Source organism: Mirounga leonina, unplaced genomic scaffold, assembly GCF_011800145.1.
Source record: "Mirounga leonina isolate KUSES-001 unplaced genomic scaffold, KU_Mleo_1.0 Mir_151, whole genome shotgun sequence".
In the NCBI taxonomy this organism is placed as follows: Eukaryota; Metazoa; Chordata; class Mammalia; order Carnivora; family Phocidae; genus Mirounga; species Mirounga leonina.
In genome coordinates this window covers 69,980,054-69,997,841 of record NW_023270377.1, presented here as the reverse complement: position 1 = coordinate 69,997,841, position 17,788 = coordinate 69,980,054, and the positions used below count along the sequence as shown (strand labels likewise).

General features: G+C 37.0%; 1 protein-coding gene across 2 annotated transcripts in view; it reads right to left on the bottom strand.

Annotated features, from left to right (window-relative positions):
* LOC118012409 (lymphocyte antigen 75) overlaps positions 1 to 17,788 on the bottom strand; it is a 130,371-nt gene that overhangs the window by 98,977 nt on the left and 13,606 nt on the right. For both annotated transcript variants that reach the window (XM_035007938.1, XM_035007940.1), the window contains exons 4-13: positions 15,967 to 16,131; positions 11,901 to 12,011; positions 10,623 to 10,766; positions 7,979 to 8,170; positions 6,731 to 6,888; positions 5,026 to 5,136; positions 4,384 to 4,472; positions 4,066 to 4,235; positions 2,763 to 2,965; positions 939 to 1,081 (exon numbers count right to left, since the gene is read on the bottom strand). In XM_035007938.1, the coding sequence (XP_034863829.1) occupies positions 939 to 1,081; positions 2,763 to 2,965; positions 4,066 to 4,235; positions 4,384 to 4,472; positions 5,026 to 5,136; positions 6,731 to 6,888; positions 7,979 to 8,170; positions 10,623 to 10,766; positions 11,901 to 12,011; positions 15,967 to 16,131 (1,486 nt within the window). The remainder of the gene's footprint in view (positions 1 to 938; positions 1,082 to 2,762; positions 2,966 to 4,065; positions 4,236 to 4,383; positions 4,473 to 5,025; positions 5,137 to 6,730; positions 6,889 to 7,978; positions 8,171 to 10,622; positions 10,767 to 11,900; positions 12,012 to 15,966; positions 16,132 to 17,788) is intronic.

Genomic DNA, 17,788 nt, shown 5'->3' with positions numbered 1-17,788 from the left:
ATGAGGGAAGGAAAAAAATAAATTTGTGAAGTTGAAGGCCCTCATACTCATGTTTGCTCCCAAAGCTTCAGAGAAATTTTTCTCCTATGACAGCATCACCTGGTCCATATTCCTCCACATTGTCCCTAAGGACATCAGGAAAATCATCCAGGAATCCTTCCACCATAAGATCAAAATCACAATGCCTTATTGATTCTGTCTTTGTAGCATCTCTGATTACTTCCCTATATTCACATTCTTCCTACCCATTCTCAAAGTAGTTTTCCACCAAAACGCTGTAATAGCCTTCTAATTACTTGTCCTGCATCTACCTACCATCTCTCTCTTTCCCCTCTCTTTCTCTCTTTCTTTATATATACACACATACACACACATATAAACACCTTTGTTGTTGTTTGTTTTTTGCTTATTGACTTAAGATCAAACTCTTTCCCTGGCAAAGAAGGATGCTCCAATTTCATATCCAAATCTCATTTTCTAGCTAAGTGGTATGACTCATTTCTCCCTGACCATATCTGTACACTCTGGTCTCAGTACCTTTGCTAATGTTCTGTTTTCTCTGGCTCCTTCTCCTGGTCTTACCTTTCAAAATACTACCTTACTTTCTAAGAACCATTCTTCTTCATAACATTTTTCCCAATTATAACTCCCCAAAGCACTTCATCTGACTTTAGAATTCCATGGTCCCTCCTTACCTTTGTTCTAGATTTTCACCATACTTTTCTTATCCCCATTGTTGGACTTTATCATGCCACATAAAGGATGGGGATTCTATCTCCCTCATCTTTGAATTATTTATAGTGTCTTGCACATAAAAATGCTTGATGTTGAATGACTGCTTAGCACTGAATGACCCTTTTAGAAAATAAAACATGTCAATTCTGAATACCTGGAGGACATTAAATTTAGCATAAAAGATCTCATTCTAAAAGTATTACCTGAACTGGTCCATTAAAAAGTGAAGAAATTCCTTTATTTCATCCGTATGAGTGAAGCTAGGAAGGTGTCCTCCAAGAGCTTGGCAGAATCTCTCAGCTTCTTCCCAGTTCCTTTTTCTTACAATTCTTTCTATATGAAACAGCTTAACAAGACACAATGTTAATCTCTTTTCTGGCATAATCATGAAGTATTCATAATTTCAAAGTTTATTATGGTCAAATGTGTAGGTTTTAAAATTAAGTTTCCTATTTTAATTCAAATATAATTAACATACAGTGTTATATTAGTTTCAGGTGTACAATAGAGTGATTCAATAATTCAATACATTACTCAGTGCTCATCATAAGTGTACTTGTTAATCCCCATCACCTATTTCACCCATCTCTCCACCCACTTCCCCTCAGTTTGTTCTCTATAGTTAAGAGTCTGTTTTTGGTTTCTCTTTTTTTCCCCTTTGTTCTTTTATTTTGTTTCTTAAATTCAAATGTGTAGGCTTCTGAAATGGATTCTCATACATGTAATAATAACATGAAAATGTTTTTATTTTTACCTGTAATAAAAACAGGTGAAAAAACATATACTGTGACACAAACAGGACCTGCTGAAAGTGTCAACTAAAAGGCCAGGACAGGGGCCAGCTACTGCTGTCAGATGGATAACCTTCCTCAGCCAGGATGGGGAACTGCTCCAACAAGACATCATATTCTCCCACATTCCTAGGACCAGCAGGTAAGGCTATAAAGGATACATATGAATACTTTGGGAGTAGACTTCTGCAGAGAAACAACATAATTATGAACATAATACACTAAGACCGGTATAAATACAGGCCTATTTTCTGATGAAGATGAAGCAAAGGGCAGATTGCACTGGTGCGCTAATATTGAGAGAGGGTGGTGAAACAAAACTTGCCACTTCAGACTCTTTCTTTGGTTTGTGAGGATTAATTTTTTCCCAAAAAAGAAGAAGAGGGGATGATACAATGGTAGATTGAATTACTGATCCCAGTTCTTCAGTTCCCTGTGATATAACCGTATATTCTTGCCATGGCCTCCTGGTGGGTGAAGTGTCCTTCTCTGTACCTTGATTTGGGGCCTGGCCATGTAACTTGCTGTGATCGATGGCCTATTAGTGGAGGTACAATGAACAGAGGCCTGAAATGTGCTTACATGGTTAGGCTTTCCTCTCAGGCTCCAGCAACTGACCATAAGAAGAACAAGCCCCTGGTAGCTACTGACGCTTCAGCCTGAGACCAATCAAAAGGCAGCACATCCCAACTCATAGCCTGGAGCCCAGCATAGCTGACCCACAGTTGAAAGCAGAGCTCACCATTCAAGCCTAAACTAAAACAATCAATCCCTGTTTGACCCAGAGATCTGTGAGCATGGGACTGAATGTTTGTTGTTATAGCCACTGAGTTTTGGGATGGTATGTAATGGTTTCTTTGGGGAACAGCTGACTTATAGAGGCCCCAGAATAAATTTTTTTTAAATTATAAGAAGTGATAGAATTCTTCATTTGACATAAGGATTAGAGGGATATGAGAATACTAAGCAAAGTGTCAGCATGGCATGTAGCTTACTTAACTTCTCAGAACAAAAGAACACTAGGAAAGAGCGAGTTCTGGCTCTGGCCCTGCTCTTTTGGGTAAGACATGAGTTCATCTGGGGATGAGCTGTCTCATGACAAAGGTTCAATGGTGCTTGCAAACACGTTGGTAGGTTACATATGTGCCTGGAGAGGAGCATAATTTCTACAAGCATATGGACTAGGATAGTAGAAAGATAACCTCATTAAGGAACTAAATGAGAATGTTACTTTACCTTATAACAAGAAAGACTTGAGGGGAAACTATGCCAGCCTTCAGGACAGGGGTCTTCAGGCTTAGGAGCTACTTCTTCTTCAGGCTGAATGGGCCCACTTATTTTCTTGCAAACCGAGAGCGCTCTGAAGTTTCTGCAGTCTTTCACCTCCCACTTTCCAAGAGACTTTCCAGTAGCCATAGCCACACACCCGCCTGGAGAAGCTGGGGTTGAATCAGAAAGTTTAATTAAACATTACATTTGAAAATTAAAGTCCAAATACTTTCTAGTATCCTTGCCCTTTATTTGGGCCAAGGTCTGGAGAAAGAATATAAAAGATAACAGAAGAAAGAAATGTGTTGTTCATAATAATGATGATGATGATGATGACGACGATGATGGTAATAAAGACAAGTGTTTATTACCTGCCAGGTACTATTCTAACAGTATCAAATGAATCAGTCCTTACAACTGACCTCCAGAGTCGATTCTATTGTCATACTAAGGTACAGTGAGGATTAGTGACTTGTCCAAGATCACATGTTAGTAAGTGGTTGATCCAGAACTGGAACCCAGGTGGTCTGCATCTGGAGCTGTACCCGAGACTACTAAGCTGCTCAGCATAGCCTAAGTAGTTCATATTAGCTTTTTTTTATAGAAAGCCAAAATCCAATACAAAGCATTTGATTAGAAATCAGGGGATCTGGGTTTTAGTAATTCAATAACTAGGTAACATTTGTCAAGTAGATCACCTCTCTGAGATTCTGTCTTCTCAACTCTAAAATCAGAAGGGACTTCTGAGGTCCTTTCTGGTTCACAATATTCTGATTCCATGGCCAATTATGGTCAATGCTTTGAGCTTGTTAAAGAAAGATGAACTAACTTTCAGATAAATAATACCTACAATATTGCCTCCTTAATTCTCACCCATTTGGAATAATAGAAATAAACACATTCAATTTTGGAGAAATAAGCTAAGAGAAAAAAGCAGAGAGATGAAAGTGTAAAGCACTTCAAAATGAAGCTTCTAGATTCTGTTTGAGACTTACATGGAAAAGATAAACTTGCATTGATGGTTCTAGCTTTGTGCCATTAGAGGGTGGTTTCTGAAAACTGAGTTTTTTAGCTCCTTTTGGGGGGTTATTCCCAAGGATTTCATAAGGGAGACACAGTCACTGCTTCTATTTATGGTTCCATAGACAGACTCTCATCCTGAAGATCATCATTTGCCTCACATTTCAAAGCTAAGTGAAGACCATATCTGGGAGGTACACTGCATTTCACAAAACAATATATTCTACTACTTTAAAAGTAAGGCACTCACCTGGCTCAAGAAAATTCCAGTTGGAAAATGTTACAGCTTGCTTTACTCCACCAACTCCTGTCCAGCTATACTCTCCATGTGAATCTATATCTCTCAGGCCAGTCCAGAAGTATTTTCCTGGAGATTTAGTATACTTTTTAATCATATCATTCAGGTATTCTTGCTCAAATCTACAAAACAAGAGTTAAATTAGTAGGTGTTTTTATAATGATTGAATTGCTATGTAAATTGAAAATGCACCTTTCCCTTAGGAGACTTATTTCGTAAAGCTAACCCAGAGTTAAAAGTTCACCAGTACATGTTTACTGATGGTCATACCTGCTAGTTATAGTCAGATTGCAGTTGGTTCCAAAAGGGACCTCGTCCTTGTAAATCTTGTAACAGATTTCTCCATGTCTTTTCCAGCCCTAAATCCGAGGAGAAATATCACACTGTTCAGACTTAATGTCCTACCTCTAAGCATGATTCTGCTACACTGGTAACATCTCACACTTAGAGGAATCAAGGACATGGACCGGTAATTCATACACATGATGAAGGTGGGATACAACTTCATAGATAACTCCTACAGGATTGTGAGCTTGTGTCAGACAGAAGGTGTGTCTTATTTCTCTTTGCCTCCAGGGCCTAGCTCCTCATAAGACTATAACATTGTTGGTTGAACTATTTTTGGAGAGGAAAAATATAAATGGGGGAAGTAAAGACATCAGCATTAAGGATTATAATCACATACATTTTTATAGAAATCATGAACAGATAACTCTTTCCTATAACGTTTTTTCTTCTGTAAGAACGCCAATATGTAATGATTCACTGCCCTCTGATTTGTTCTAATGTAAATGAACAGAAGGTAGCCATTTCTTCTATTTTCCAAGTCTGAATTGTTTCAGTCTCACCTACCATCCTTAACCAAGAAGGTGTAATATTGCTTAGAAAAACTTACATAGGGACTTTACATACCTCATCTGGAGGACACATCTTGTCAGATGTTGTATCATTCACTTGTTCTCCCTTTTTCTTACATACATATTTAAGTTTCTCTTCACAGGACTGGACCTTCCACTGACCTAACTTTTTAAAAATAGAAAAAAATTTTTTCCACAGAGAAATTATTTGCCATATATTTAGAGTTGAACTCTAACTTATTTTAAATCAAGATAGTTTCTTCTCACAAAACTGTGAGCAAGGGGCAAGGGGAGGAGGAAGGGGAGGGAAAAGGAAAATGAATGACTATGTCTGGGAACATACTCCTAGGAAATGCTACCCGACAGTCCTGCAAGGTTGTGGCTCACAGTCTGTAATTTCAGCACCACCTCAAGATCATAGTGGAGATGAATTCCATTTTCTTAGAAGAGTAACAATAAAACCATCAAAGGACATTTAGTACAGAAGTTGAAGAAAGAAGAACTCAGCCTACACGCAGTTGACAGTGTTCAAGTCTTCTCCCACATGACATGGTCAAAGTTTGCCCATTGGTTAAAAACTTGCGGACATGTCAACCAACCATGCTATTTCAGTCTCCTCATATATAACATAATCATGGTAATTAGAACAGCTACTCTCTAAGAATTCCAGAATCAAAAGTTCCTTCCACTTTACTTTAGCTTAGACTTTAAAATTCTCTCTTAGCATGACTTTTGCTTAAGTCACTCTGCTTTCTTCAAATTAAATTTCAACAAGTTAATTGTGATAAGAGTCAGTTTCAAACACTGGAATGCTGTCTAGGTATGTTATCAGTTTAGTCTTGCCTGTGGGATCTCATTTCTATCTTTGACACTGTATCAAAGACATCTTAAATACCCTTTTAAATAGAGCACCAAATGTGACACCCTTCTAAATTCATCTATGACACCTTTCTAGATACATCTTTACTCTTGAAACACTCCTAAATACACATATCATTTATTACTTCCACTTAAGTCTCTCTAGAAGTTTGGGGGACACAAGCCTCCTAAATAATTAGAAGTCCCCAGGAAAGTGATACAAACAAAATATAAGGATACACATGTCTTTCTCTCAACATGCAGCCTATTTTGGACTCTTAACTAAAGCATGTTCAATAAATAGTTAAGCATTCTACAGAAGAAAGCTGTTCTCTGAAAAACATTAGACTTAATTTTTAATTAATTAATTAATTTTTAAAGATTTTCTTTTTTTAAGTAATCTCTACACCCAGTGTGGGGCTTGAACTCATAAACTGGAGATCAAGAGTTGCATGCTCCACTGACTAAGCCAGGCAGGCGCCCCTGGACCTAATTTTTAAATAAAAATATTTTTTCACTTCTCAAATTAAGATTAATATAAAAATCTGAACATGAATTCAGAAGATGGGATTTTTCCCTTAAGTTGTGGTTATATGTTAAATATACTGATGGTCTAGAGAGAAAGCAGCTTATTAGAACCAATCTGGCACAAGAATTGAGTTCTAACGGGATTTCCTTCATGTGTTTCAGACCAGAGCAGATACTCTCAGACAGGAAGTGGATTGCTTACTTAGTCATTGTTTTATTTACATCTTTTTTCCAGTAGCTTCCAGAAAGACAATCTACAGGGCTATGACCTTTTATTTTCTTTCTAGGCTTAAACACAAATATCCCAACCAAAATCATCTTAATATTATTTGGTATACAATAAGAATATAAATAAGCCACAGGAAGTTTCCTACCTTTCCTAAATAGGAAACGCAGTTGGGAGTCTTATTGTAGGGAACATTTGGCTCATTCTTATTCCAATATGTTAGAGTAACTTCAGTACCATCAGACCACTGAAATAAACTTGGTACATTTTTGTTCTTAAGACCTATCCATATTTCTTCTTTGGCATCTAAAAGAAAAATATTTTATTTATTTGGTTTTACTCAATTACATACTTCAATATGTATATTGTTATTGATTTTACATTCTGATAATGGGGTTTTAGGAGCCTCCATGGTATCTGTAATCAATCTATGAAAATATTGATAATTTAGGCAGGCCAGGAGTCAAGGGGTTTCAGGGTACTTATGCAGTCAGAGTACACAGTGGAAAAGCCACACTGTGATCTGTAGGTTAGGTGTTCCTGCTATCTGATTTAGATAAACCTTGCTTTATGGGTTATACAGATTTCCTCTGCTATCCGAAAGCTCTTTCTGCCACTTCACTTTTACCGCCTGTTTTCACTAAGTGAAAGAAATCTGAGGTGGATTTTTGCTTTTACAAAATGGTGTTTGCTTCTTTGTTTTTATGCCATTTTGGTTTATGAAAGGTTTCATAAGAACAGTCTCCTTTTGGACAGCAGGGGAAAACTGCAATGAAATTCTACAAATACAATCATAGATACTCCAGTTAGAATAGGATTGATGTCCATCCCTGCCCTGGGATGATGATGCTGTCCTCCCAGGGGAAACAATTAACACCATGCTGACACAGAATAGGTGTCTATTATTAGCTATTACTATTAGTGAATCCTAGGAGGAGGATATAATACAGCCTGTCTAGTGTATTTTTGTTCTTCAGTCTTTAGCCTTTAAATAATTACAAAAGTGAAATAATCGTGAAATAATCATCACTTAAGCATCTGGAGCAACTTAAATAGCACTTAGTTTATGAGAAGAGGGAAATTATTCAATCACTGGCTATGCTGTCAAATTGGCAGCTATTAGCTACATGTGGCTATTTGTAAATTAATTAAAATTAAATAAAAGTAAAAATCAGTTCCTCAGTTACATTGCAAGTGTTCACAAGCCACAAATGGCTGGTGGCGGCTGTACTGGACAGTACAGATTATAGAACAGTTCCATCATCACGGAAAATGCTATTGGACAGTGCTGATCTGTAAGGATCAAATTGTAAGCTTTCATTCCCACCAAGAGTCTAAAAATAGGGGTACTTTAGAATGTTTTAAACCTCTCAAATAGGATATTTTAAAAACTTACCGCCATTATGGAGTTTTGTGACAACCACCTCCACATCTGCTAAAGAATGAATGCTGATGAGATCGCCGCTCAAGGCTTTGCATTTCGTATGTGCCTTATCCCAGGAATCACTTTCATTTACCAGCAGATAGCAAAAACCATTATTTGACAGCCAGCCTGCATCACAGTGTGTACCTAAATATGTCCAAACATCTGCAGGAAAAGCAGCTATTTATGTTCCAGTAAAGATACATCTATTTTGAATCAATAACATCGCAAATTCTTCCTTCTTAAATCATCAAGATTCTGGAAAATGGGGGAATGGGATGTCAAATAGCACAGGGACATGAATTTATGTGTTGCTTCATTCTACATAGCATCATAAGAATGACTGCAAGGGTAAAGATAACGATATGACTGTAATGTGATACAAATGTGCTACATGATTAGGCTCCGACTATTTGAGGAGGGACTGCCCTTAGTCCTAATAGACAGGAGAATTGTGTGGGGTAAGCCAGTTGCTGACCAATCTTCCTTGGTATGGGGATTTGTTAGGTTCCCCTCCAATCTCTGACTTTGAGAGGTTATGAAGTCCAGCCTCCTTTCATATATGGTCAGATTAGCAGGGGATGTGCATTCATGCCTACCATTGGACAAAAGACAGAGATTTAAGGAATAGAGTAAAACATTTAAAACTCCACATGAAAGAGAAGATAGCAATTCAAGGGAAAGGGCACAGGACCTCTCTGGACCTCTTCTTTCCTTCCCGCTTGTAGACCTACATCCTCATGCAATTAGTGATTCTTTGTTTTGATCATGTTAAAACTCACTCAGATGATGGTCAAGAAAGACTGGAGAAAAAGACTGAGGTATAAAACCGCACAAAATATTTCTATCCTTCTTAATAGAATTAGAAATTAAGTCAATTACTCAGACTTCATGGATTCTGAACTGTTTGGAATGTCTGTTGTATGAAAACACAGCATCTTGGGCGCCTGGGTGGCTCAGCTGGTTAAGCGACTGCCTTCGGCTCAGGTCATGATCCCGGAGTCCTGGGATCGAGTCCCCCATCGGGCTCCCGGCTCAGTGGGGAGCCTGCTTCTCCCTCTGACCCTATCCCCTCTCATGCTGTTTCTCTCTCTCTCTCTCTCTCAAATAAATAAATAAAATATTAAAAAAAAAAAAGAAAACACAGCATCTTAAAAATGTGGACAGTTTATTCTTCATTTAAAGATAAAATTCAGGTCCAGTTAGCTTCTCACACTTGCAAGATAACTCAATTTTAAGTTTCTGAAATAGCACTTGCTGCTATTGTTATTATTATTATTTTATTTTACAATTATGATAAAGGAACAGAGGAAAAAATACCCATAATTGAACTTAGAACAAACATTTTCCTATTCTAGTCTTTGTCTCTATGAATACATATTTTTACAAGATTAAAATGAGAAGTAGGCATATCATTTTGCTCTGCTCTTGTATTTTCCTGTTGGCACAGTTATTTTAATAAATGCATATTACTCGATCATGTGGAAACATCATGATTTACTTAATAATTGCTACTGCAGCATATTTATTTGATCTGTCATCAGTCACCCTGGTTTATTTTCATCTGTGCTGTCTTTTCTATTATGCTTTTTTGTGTGGACTAAATTTGGTTTGAATCAACTTGGAAGATGAATGTTCATTTCCCCCTATATTTTAATAAAACATCTCCTGACAATCTTTATTCTATATATTTATTTTTTAGTCTTAAAGAATAGCTTTATGCTCCTATATGGGTAAGAAATTTTATTCCCTTCCCCAACATTCTTTAAACAAGACATTTTAAAACCTCCTTTTTTTCCCTCCCAGTTTTGAGTAATAGTTTTTCTTATTCAGGAGGATTTAATCAAATACCAGGTATGTGGTGGGGCTTGTGCAAGATAGTAAGGGCCCTCTTCTTATTCTTTCAAAGGCTTCTGAAGTTTCTCTGCACCTCAGAAACTTCAACTGTTCCATGTTTCTCTTATCTCTGAAATCCCTTGAAAAAAAAAACAAACCCTCCTTGTACACGTTTGTCTTTCTGCACCTCCCCTTTTCTACCTGATTTATCAACACAACAACCTAAAGAAGCAGCCTGGCAAAGAAGGACAGAGCAGAGGTGGGCATCGCGGGGCAGGAACTGGAAACCCTAGAAGAGTTCCCCCATCCGTCGTTTTCTACTTTTCACAGAGGCAAGTCATACATAAAACCTGAGTGTGCATCAGCATCTCCAGGAAGGCTTCTTAAAACACAGATTGTTGGGGCCTGCAGAACTTTTGATTCAGTAAGTCTGGGGGGGGGGTCCTAAGAATTTGTATTTCAAACAGGTACAGGTGATACTGATACTCTTGGTCTAGGAACCATACTCTGAGCACCACTGTTCCAAAGAAAAAAGAGCCACCTGTGAACAGAAATGTATTTCTTACCTAGAATACCTCTGCCTTCTTATGGCGATATACCAAACCAAAGCTTTACACATATAAAGTTAATAATAGCCAACCACAGGGTCTAAATGAAGTAGTTTTTGGCATTGGCAGGAACAGGTGAAGGAAAGGTAGAATTAGATATCTGAAATGGATCTACTTGACTTCACAAAACTATAATTTTAAGACCTACTTGCACAAGGAAATGAAAAAGATACCTGTTAACTCCACTGTGTTATTTAATGGTTTCTTGCAGACATAGGGCAATTGAGCTTCACAGGAAAAACTCTGCCATAGACCAGACATGGCATCCATTCTCGCACAGCTGGATCCGCCTATTATCATAGGTGCACTAGGCATATCTTAAACGGTAGAGTTTTCAAAGAATTAGAAAGAGAAGGTTAGGCCCAGAGTGGTGGTTAGAAAAAATAATTTGTATTCCTAATTTTCTGCTTTTATTGGAACTCATAAAATAGTTAAACCTTCTATTAAATTGAGATGTATAAGCCTCAATGAACACCCATGTGCTTAAATACGTCTTCCTTCTAAAATACAGGATCCAAGGCCAAATACTATGACACAGTATAGTTAACTTAAAAAACAAAACCAAAAATCAAAAACAAACCTCTGCCCCCAATCAATTTCCATATCATACTCTGCAGACGGTAGCTCTTAATCTTCTACTCTATATAATAAATATTCTAATTTATGATTCTGTAATGCCCTTAAGACCTTGAATTAAAAGTTAAATTATCTTTAAAGATTTTATTTACTGAGATAATAGAGAATTTATTCACTAATAATGAAGTTTCATTAAACTAAAATGACCTATTGGTATTTTATTGCACTTAACCCATTTTTCTTTTATGTGTACAGGATACTTTCGTATTGAAGCTAGTGTTAACTCTTAGGTTCTACATTTGTCAGAAGCCCAAGATTTTATTTTTTAAAAAAAGGTATCTAAACTTCTTTTGGGGAGAAAAATCTTTTGGCTAAGTAGGATTTTGTTTGTTTTATTCACTATAAAATTTTCTTTAAGGTATTCATTTGTGTAATAAAATACAGCCATTATGTTGTTAGTACTTGAGGACTACCGTATGAGACCCCAAGAGTTTTAAAATGAGAACATATTTCTGTATGGATTTGAGCTGCAGATGAAACAACACAGGTTAGTCATAGACACGTCAAGTTGCCTGAGGGATACAGAACAGCTTCTAGGCCATGTGATGGGGTTTATTCTGCTGTTACTTAAAAATGTAGGGTTGCCGTAAAGGTTAGAGACAAATGCTCAGTTATCCATGATATGGTTCAACTTGTCTATAATGGTATCACAGTAAAGAAGGAATTAGGGGAAAAAATTCTTTGGAGAAGTAACCATAATAACAGTTTTCAAGATTTGAAATTTTTATAAGCTATCAGTGAGTGGGATGCTTTTGTTTATTTACTTTTTTGGAGCTTTTGCTCTGTGCATAGCAGGTGGAGGAGGGAGCAGTTACCTGGGTCCCAGTTGAGAAAGTTTAATGGCCTGTGGTCTGACCATTCCCAGCCTCTAGCAGAGTATAGCTGATTTAAGCCAATCCAGAAAATTCTTGGAATGCCTTCTTTTTCTGTAAGAATCAATAATTTTAACAAGTGACAAAATTACCTAAATTATTATCTAAGTCAGACTTAAGTTTCTACTAATAGCAAAAATATCTGAAGGCCTTGATTGTAAGTCAGGAATCTGTCCAGTTTCATAAAAATACTTGTCTTATGAGGCTGTAATGATGATTAAATTATTTAATTTATCTGGAGATATTAGGGTTTTACTCATAGTTTGAATTTACCAAATATTTATATTTATTATAAAACAGTGTGATAGGATTTATCTGAATTAGTCAATAGGTATTTGTTTTATATATAGAAAAAATGCTTAGAGTTTTGTGCAAAAGGGAAAAAAACAACCCATGAGACCCACCTCTTCCTTTAAAGAACTTACTAGTCTTATAAAAAGTAAATGCACATACATGCAGGATAAACTTGTTTTCAAGTCAGACTGATTGTGTTCAAATTTTGGCTCTGCTAATTACTTGTGGGTGACCTTGAACAAGTTACATTTCCTCTCTGATCCTCACATTCCTCATCTGCCAAGTGAGCATAATAAAAATACCTATACCTCATAGCGTTGTTATATGGTATTAAATAAGATAATGTCTGAAAAGCATTTAGTCCTCAGTCTGAAACATCATTGTCAAATCATCAGAGACTCAATAACTTGGGTTTCTTGATTTTTAAAAAAGATTTATTTATTTATTTTAGAGAGAGAAAGCAAGGGTGGGGGGAGGGGTAAAGGGAGGGGGAGAGAGGCAGACACCCCACTGAGGGTGGAGCCTGATGTGGGGCTCGAGCCCACAACCCTAAGATCACAACCTGAGTCAAAATCAAAAGTTGATCACTCAACCAACTGAGCCACCCAGGTGCCCTGGGTTTCTTAACTTTTAAAAAATAAAATAAAAACTTTCTGTTTATAAACTTTCTAGTAAAAAATGTGCAATACTCTGATGGAAAAAGATAGAAATGTAGTGATCCGAAGGGGTATGTGCACCCCGATGTTTATAGCAGCAATGTCCACAAAAGTCAAACTATGGAAAGAGCCAAGATGTCCATCGACAGATGAATGGATAAAGAAGATGTGTATATATACAATGGAATATTATGCAGCCATCAAAAGGAATAAAATCTTGCCATTTGCAACAACGTGGATGGAACTGGAGGGTATTATGCGTGAAATAAGTCACTCAGAGAAAGACATGTATCATATGATCTCATTGATATGAGGAATTCTTAATCTTAGGAAACAAACTGAGGGTTGCTGGAATGGTGGGGGGTGGGAGGGATGGGGTGGCTGGGTGATAGACATTGGTGAGGGCATGTGCTATGGTGAGCGCTATGAATTGTGTGACTCTGTTGAATCACAGACCTGTACCTCTGAAACAAATAATACATTATATGTTAAAAAAAAAAAAAAAGGAGATAGTAGGAAGGGAGAAGTGAAGGGGGGGAAATCGGTGGGGGAGATGAACCATGAGAGACTGTAGACTCTGAGAAACAAACGGAGGGTTCTAGAGGGGAGGGGAGGGGGGGATGGGTAAGCCTGGTGATGGGTATTAAAGAGGGCACATACTGAATGGAGCACTGGGTGTTATATGCAAACGATGAATCATGGAACACTACATCAAAAACTAATGATGTAATGTATGGTGATTAACATAAAATAATAATAAAAAAGAAGAATTAATCCCCCCCCAAAAAGATATACAATTTTACTGAATTCATAAAAGATGTCACAAATAAGTACAAAGGCATACCATTTTCATGGATGAGAAGACTTAATAATGTAGTGACGGCAGTGCCTCTTTAATTAATCTATAATTCAATGCAATTCCAAAGTCCCAATAAAGTTTTTCATTGAGATTAATAAGGTGATCCTTAAATTCATAGAAAAGATTAAGTTATTAAAAAAAAGCCAATGCAATTCAAGAAAAAATATAAGAGAGGACTTGCTCATCCATATATACTATGCAGCTGGCATAATTAAAACAGTGTGGAATAGACACACAGACAGACAAGTAGACCAAAGGAATAGGATGGAGAGCCTAGAAATAACACACATGTAATAGGGGAGTTTATACTTATTAGAGGTGGCATAACAAATCTGAAGGAAAAATGTGAAATAAATAGTGCTTGGTCAACTGACATTCATGCAGAGAAAGATAAATTAGATTCCCACCTCTAGAAATTTTATTCCAGATGGATTATGGATATAAATATGAAAAGCAAAATTATAAACTTTTGGAAGAAAAATGAGAGGATATGTTTATCATATTAGGGCTAAGAAAGAATTTGCTAAGTAATATAAATAAGCACAAAACATTAAGGAAAAGATTGACTGACCAAATTAAAACTAACATATTTTTAAATGATAAGAAGCAACAAATGTAAAAAGACCAAAGACTAGGAAAATATATTTGTAATCCTACAAGAAAAGATAAGTATATGTAAAGAACTATAACAGATCAATAAGAAAAAGCCAAACAACTCAATAGAAAATAGGCAAGGGATATCAACCGGCAGATTATAAACTGAAAACCTGAATGCCTAATAAACACGAGACACAAAACCACATGAATTATCAGTAAAATATAAAAGAAAAATGAAATACCATTTCACATTCATCACTTTGGCCAACTAAGTCTGATAACACCAGGTGCTAATGGAGGTGTAAATGAATGCAGCTCCTTTGGAAAGCAATTCAGAATTTTTGGTTAGAGGTGAAGAGATGTGCGCCCCATGACTCAGCAATTCCTATTCTAGAGAAACTCTCATACATGTCTGCCCCATGAGGCACATCTGAGGATGTTCCTTGCAATAGGAAAAGCTGAAAATAACCTGTTTCTCAATAGGAGAATGGATAAGTTGTGGTTTATTCATACAATGCAATACTTTACAGCAGCAGATGACAATGGATAAACCTACATATGGGCAAATAAGCATTTGTATCATTTAAAAACAGAACAATAGTATAATGAAAACATATACAGTATTTAGACATATATATGTTATAAAAGTACTCAAAGAATGGTTATTTTGAGAGATGGACATGGAGCTTTAACTCTGTTAATATTTTATTTTGGGGCACCTGGGTGGCTCAGTGGGTTAAGCATCTGCCTTTGGCTCGGGTCATGATCCCAGGGTCCTGGGATCGAGCCCGGCATCAGGCTCCCTGCTCCACGGGGAGCCTGCTTCTCCCTCTTCCACTCCCCCTGCTTGTGTTCCCTCTCTCGCTGTGTCTCTCTCTGTCAAATAAATAAATAACATCTTAAAACAAAAAACAAAAAACAAAATCATTGTATTTCTTTAAAGGGAGGGAAGCAGGGAATCAATCAATGCAAAGCAATATGACAAAATGTTAAGTGTATAAAGAGTGTGTAAAGTCAGGGTGGTGGTTACACAGATTTCTTTCAGGTTATTTTCTATTTCTGTATATATGTTTTCATAATTAAAAATTTAAGAATTCCCACCATTACCACACAAACAAAATAAAACAAAATCCTATCCACTCAATGTGTCCATTGATTAAATCCACTTTAAGATTTTCTTAGTCCTCTCCTTGCCTTTGAGGATGGCACTCCTCTACTCAACACAAGGACCTTTCACTGAGGCCTCTGGTATGACTCAGCCATCTTTGTCACCTTCCTTAATTTCTCTACTTTTCATTGTTCAAAGAGTTTAATGTTCACCTTTTAAGAAATCTTGTCAGTTAGGCTTAGGGTAGCAGTTTAATCCCACTACCTCACTCCATTTTGTGAACATTACCCTCTTTTCAGTCTCAAACATGAAATGCATTTTCAATGGATAGAATAGGATTATATTCATACTTTTCTGCCTGTGGGCTTCAGTGTTGACATTAAAGAGAAGATAGAAAAATATATATACAAAACAACATACCTGGATATGAAAATAGAGGTAGACAGATGGCATCTTTACAATCCCAGCAATTTGCTCTACCACATGCAAACTTACCTTTAAGATAAGTTAATTCAGCAGCATTGCCGATGCTCAGTAAGTCAGCTCCTTGATTCTGACACGAAATATAAGCTTCCTTCCAAGAAAGAGCTGCCTGAGTATTAAATTGGTAGCAACTTCCAATCTGTTCATTCTTTTCCCAATTATCTTCACAGCCATTTTCTGTTGATAAAAAGATATATTAGTGATCATAAAGTAAGGGCATAATGTTTTATATTACTAACAATGCTTACCAATATTGCAATTCATTTTCCATACTCTTAGGATACACTAAAATTAAAGCTTATTGTTCGACTAGACCATATTTTGATTCTTTGGTTACACAAAGAAATCGAAGTCATGGGAACTAAATGACTTTGGTTGATTAAAGCTTCAACTCTCCTATCCTCTACTCTCCCTTTATCCCCTATCAATTATAATGCCATATTTTAGCCCATGCCTGCCCTCTGCTGAAATGTAGGAGTCTTCAAATGTGTTCACATTGTCAAACTCCTGAGCTGATGGAAAACAAGCTCACTTGAAGATGGTGGCAGACTGCAGAGGGGTTTGCCTACAGCCTGCAGTGAAACCACTGTGTGTGTGTGTGTGTGTGTGTGTGCAGACATGCTGCTTAAAACTAAGACTTAGAACCCAAGTGACTACCTTATTTGAAAAACTCAATCTAAATTTCTCCTTAATGTTTTAACAGATGATTTAATATATGACACATAATATTATATAACCAATATTGCAGATGTCTATGTAGACATACGTGTGCATATGTATACAGACATACATGTTCATTGTATAATGTGCATATTATTTTCTTTAACAAAAATCTAAAAAGCAAGTATAACTTCAGACAAAGACCCTTCAAATTATTTCTTAGATGAGATATATAGGTCTTGACACAACTGGTTCAAAAATATACTTAGAGACTCCCATGTACTCTCTAGAAGAGGAAACCCAATATAGACTGTACCAAGTGTGTCCCAGGTTCCACTCAGGGAGTTTTCCAAAGGGCCTACAATAACCAGTCACCCATCACATGTTAGACTCATGGCCTTTCAAGCTGGAAGGGCCCATTGAGATCATCTTGTCTAATGCTCTCATTTCACAGATGGGAACAAAGATCTAGAAGTGTCTGTGGCAGAGCTATAATCAGAGCACTGGTCCCTAAATCTGGTCTTGATCTTCCGAATGGCATACACTGCTTCTTCAGCCACTTTCGAATGGCCTAAATAGCAACTGAGGTGGATGTGACATTTGATGAAAACAAAATACGTGGATTTGCAAGTACATCGCCTAAAGTTTCCTTATTATCCCTGGGGTCTTATGCCTGTAAATCCAGAAGCTTCCAGTAGGATGGCAGTATGTTTGCTATAAAATATAATGTACATGGTTTAGCCATCCTTGGTTTTGAGAAACTCACAGTCTTGCTTCTTCCCTAAAAATAACTCTGAGAGGTATATGAATACTCCCATTCTCACCCCCACCACCCAAAGGAAGCTAAAGATACTGAGACTAATGACAGTCAAGGAAGCAAGGTAGAGTGGAATAAGTACACTGGGGAATGAGGGTCAGGAATTCTGGAATCTCCACCAGACTCCATACAAATGTGTTCTGACCCTGACAGGCCGTGTCATTAATTTGCATCTGCTGCCCCTCACCTGAGAAATGAGGGTTTGCAACTGGATAACCTCTAAGCTCCCTTTCACATCTAAAATTTTGGATCCAGACTATAGTGAGGTTTAAATGAAATCAGTGACTAGTTGACCAAACTCTGCCTGATATCAACTGTAGCTGAAGCAAATATTGGCTTTTATCTTTCAGTAGGTTC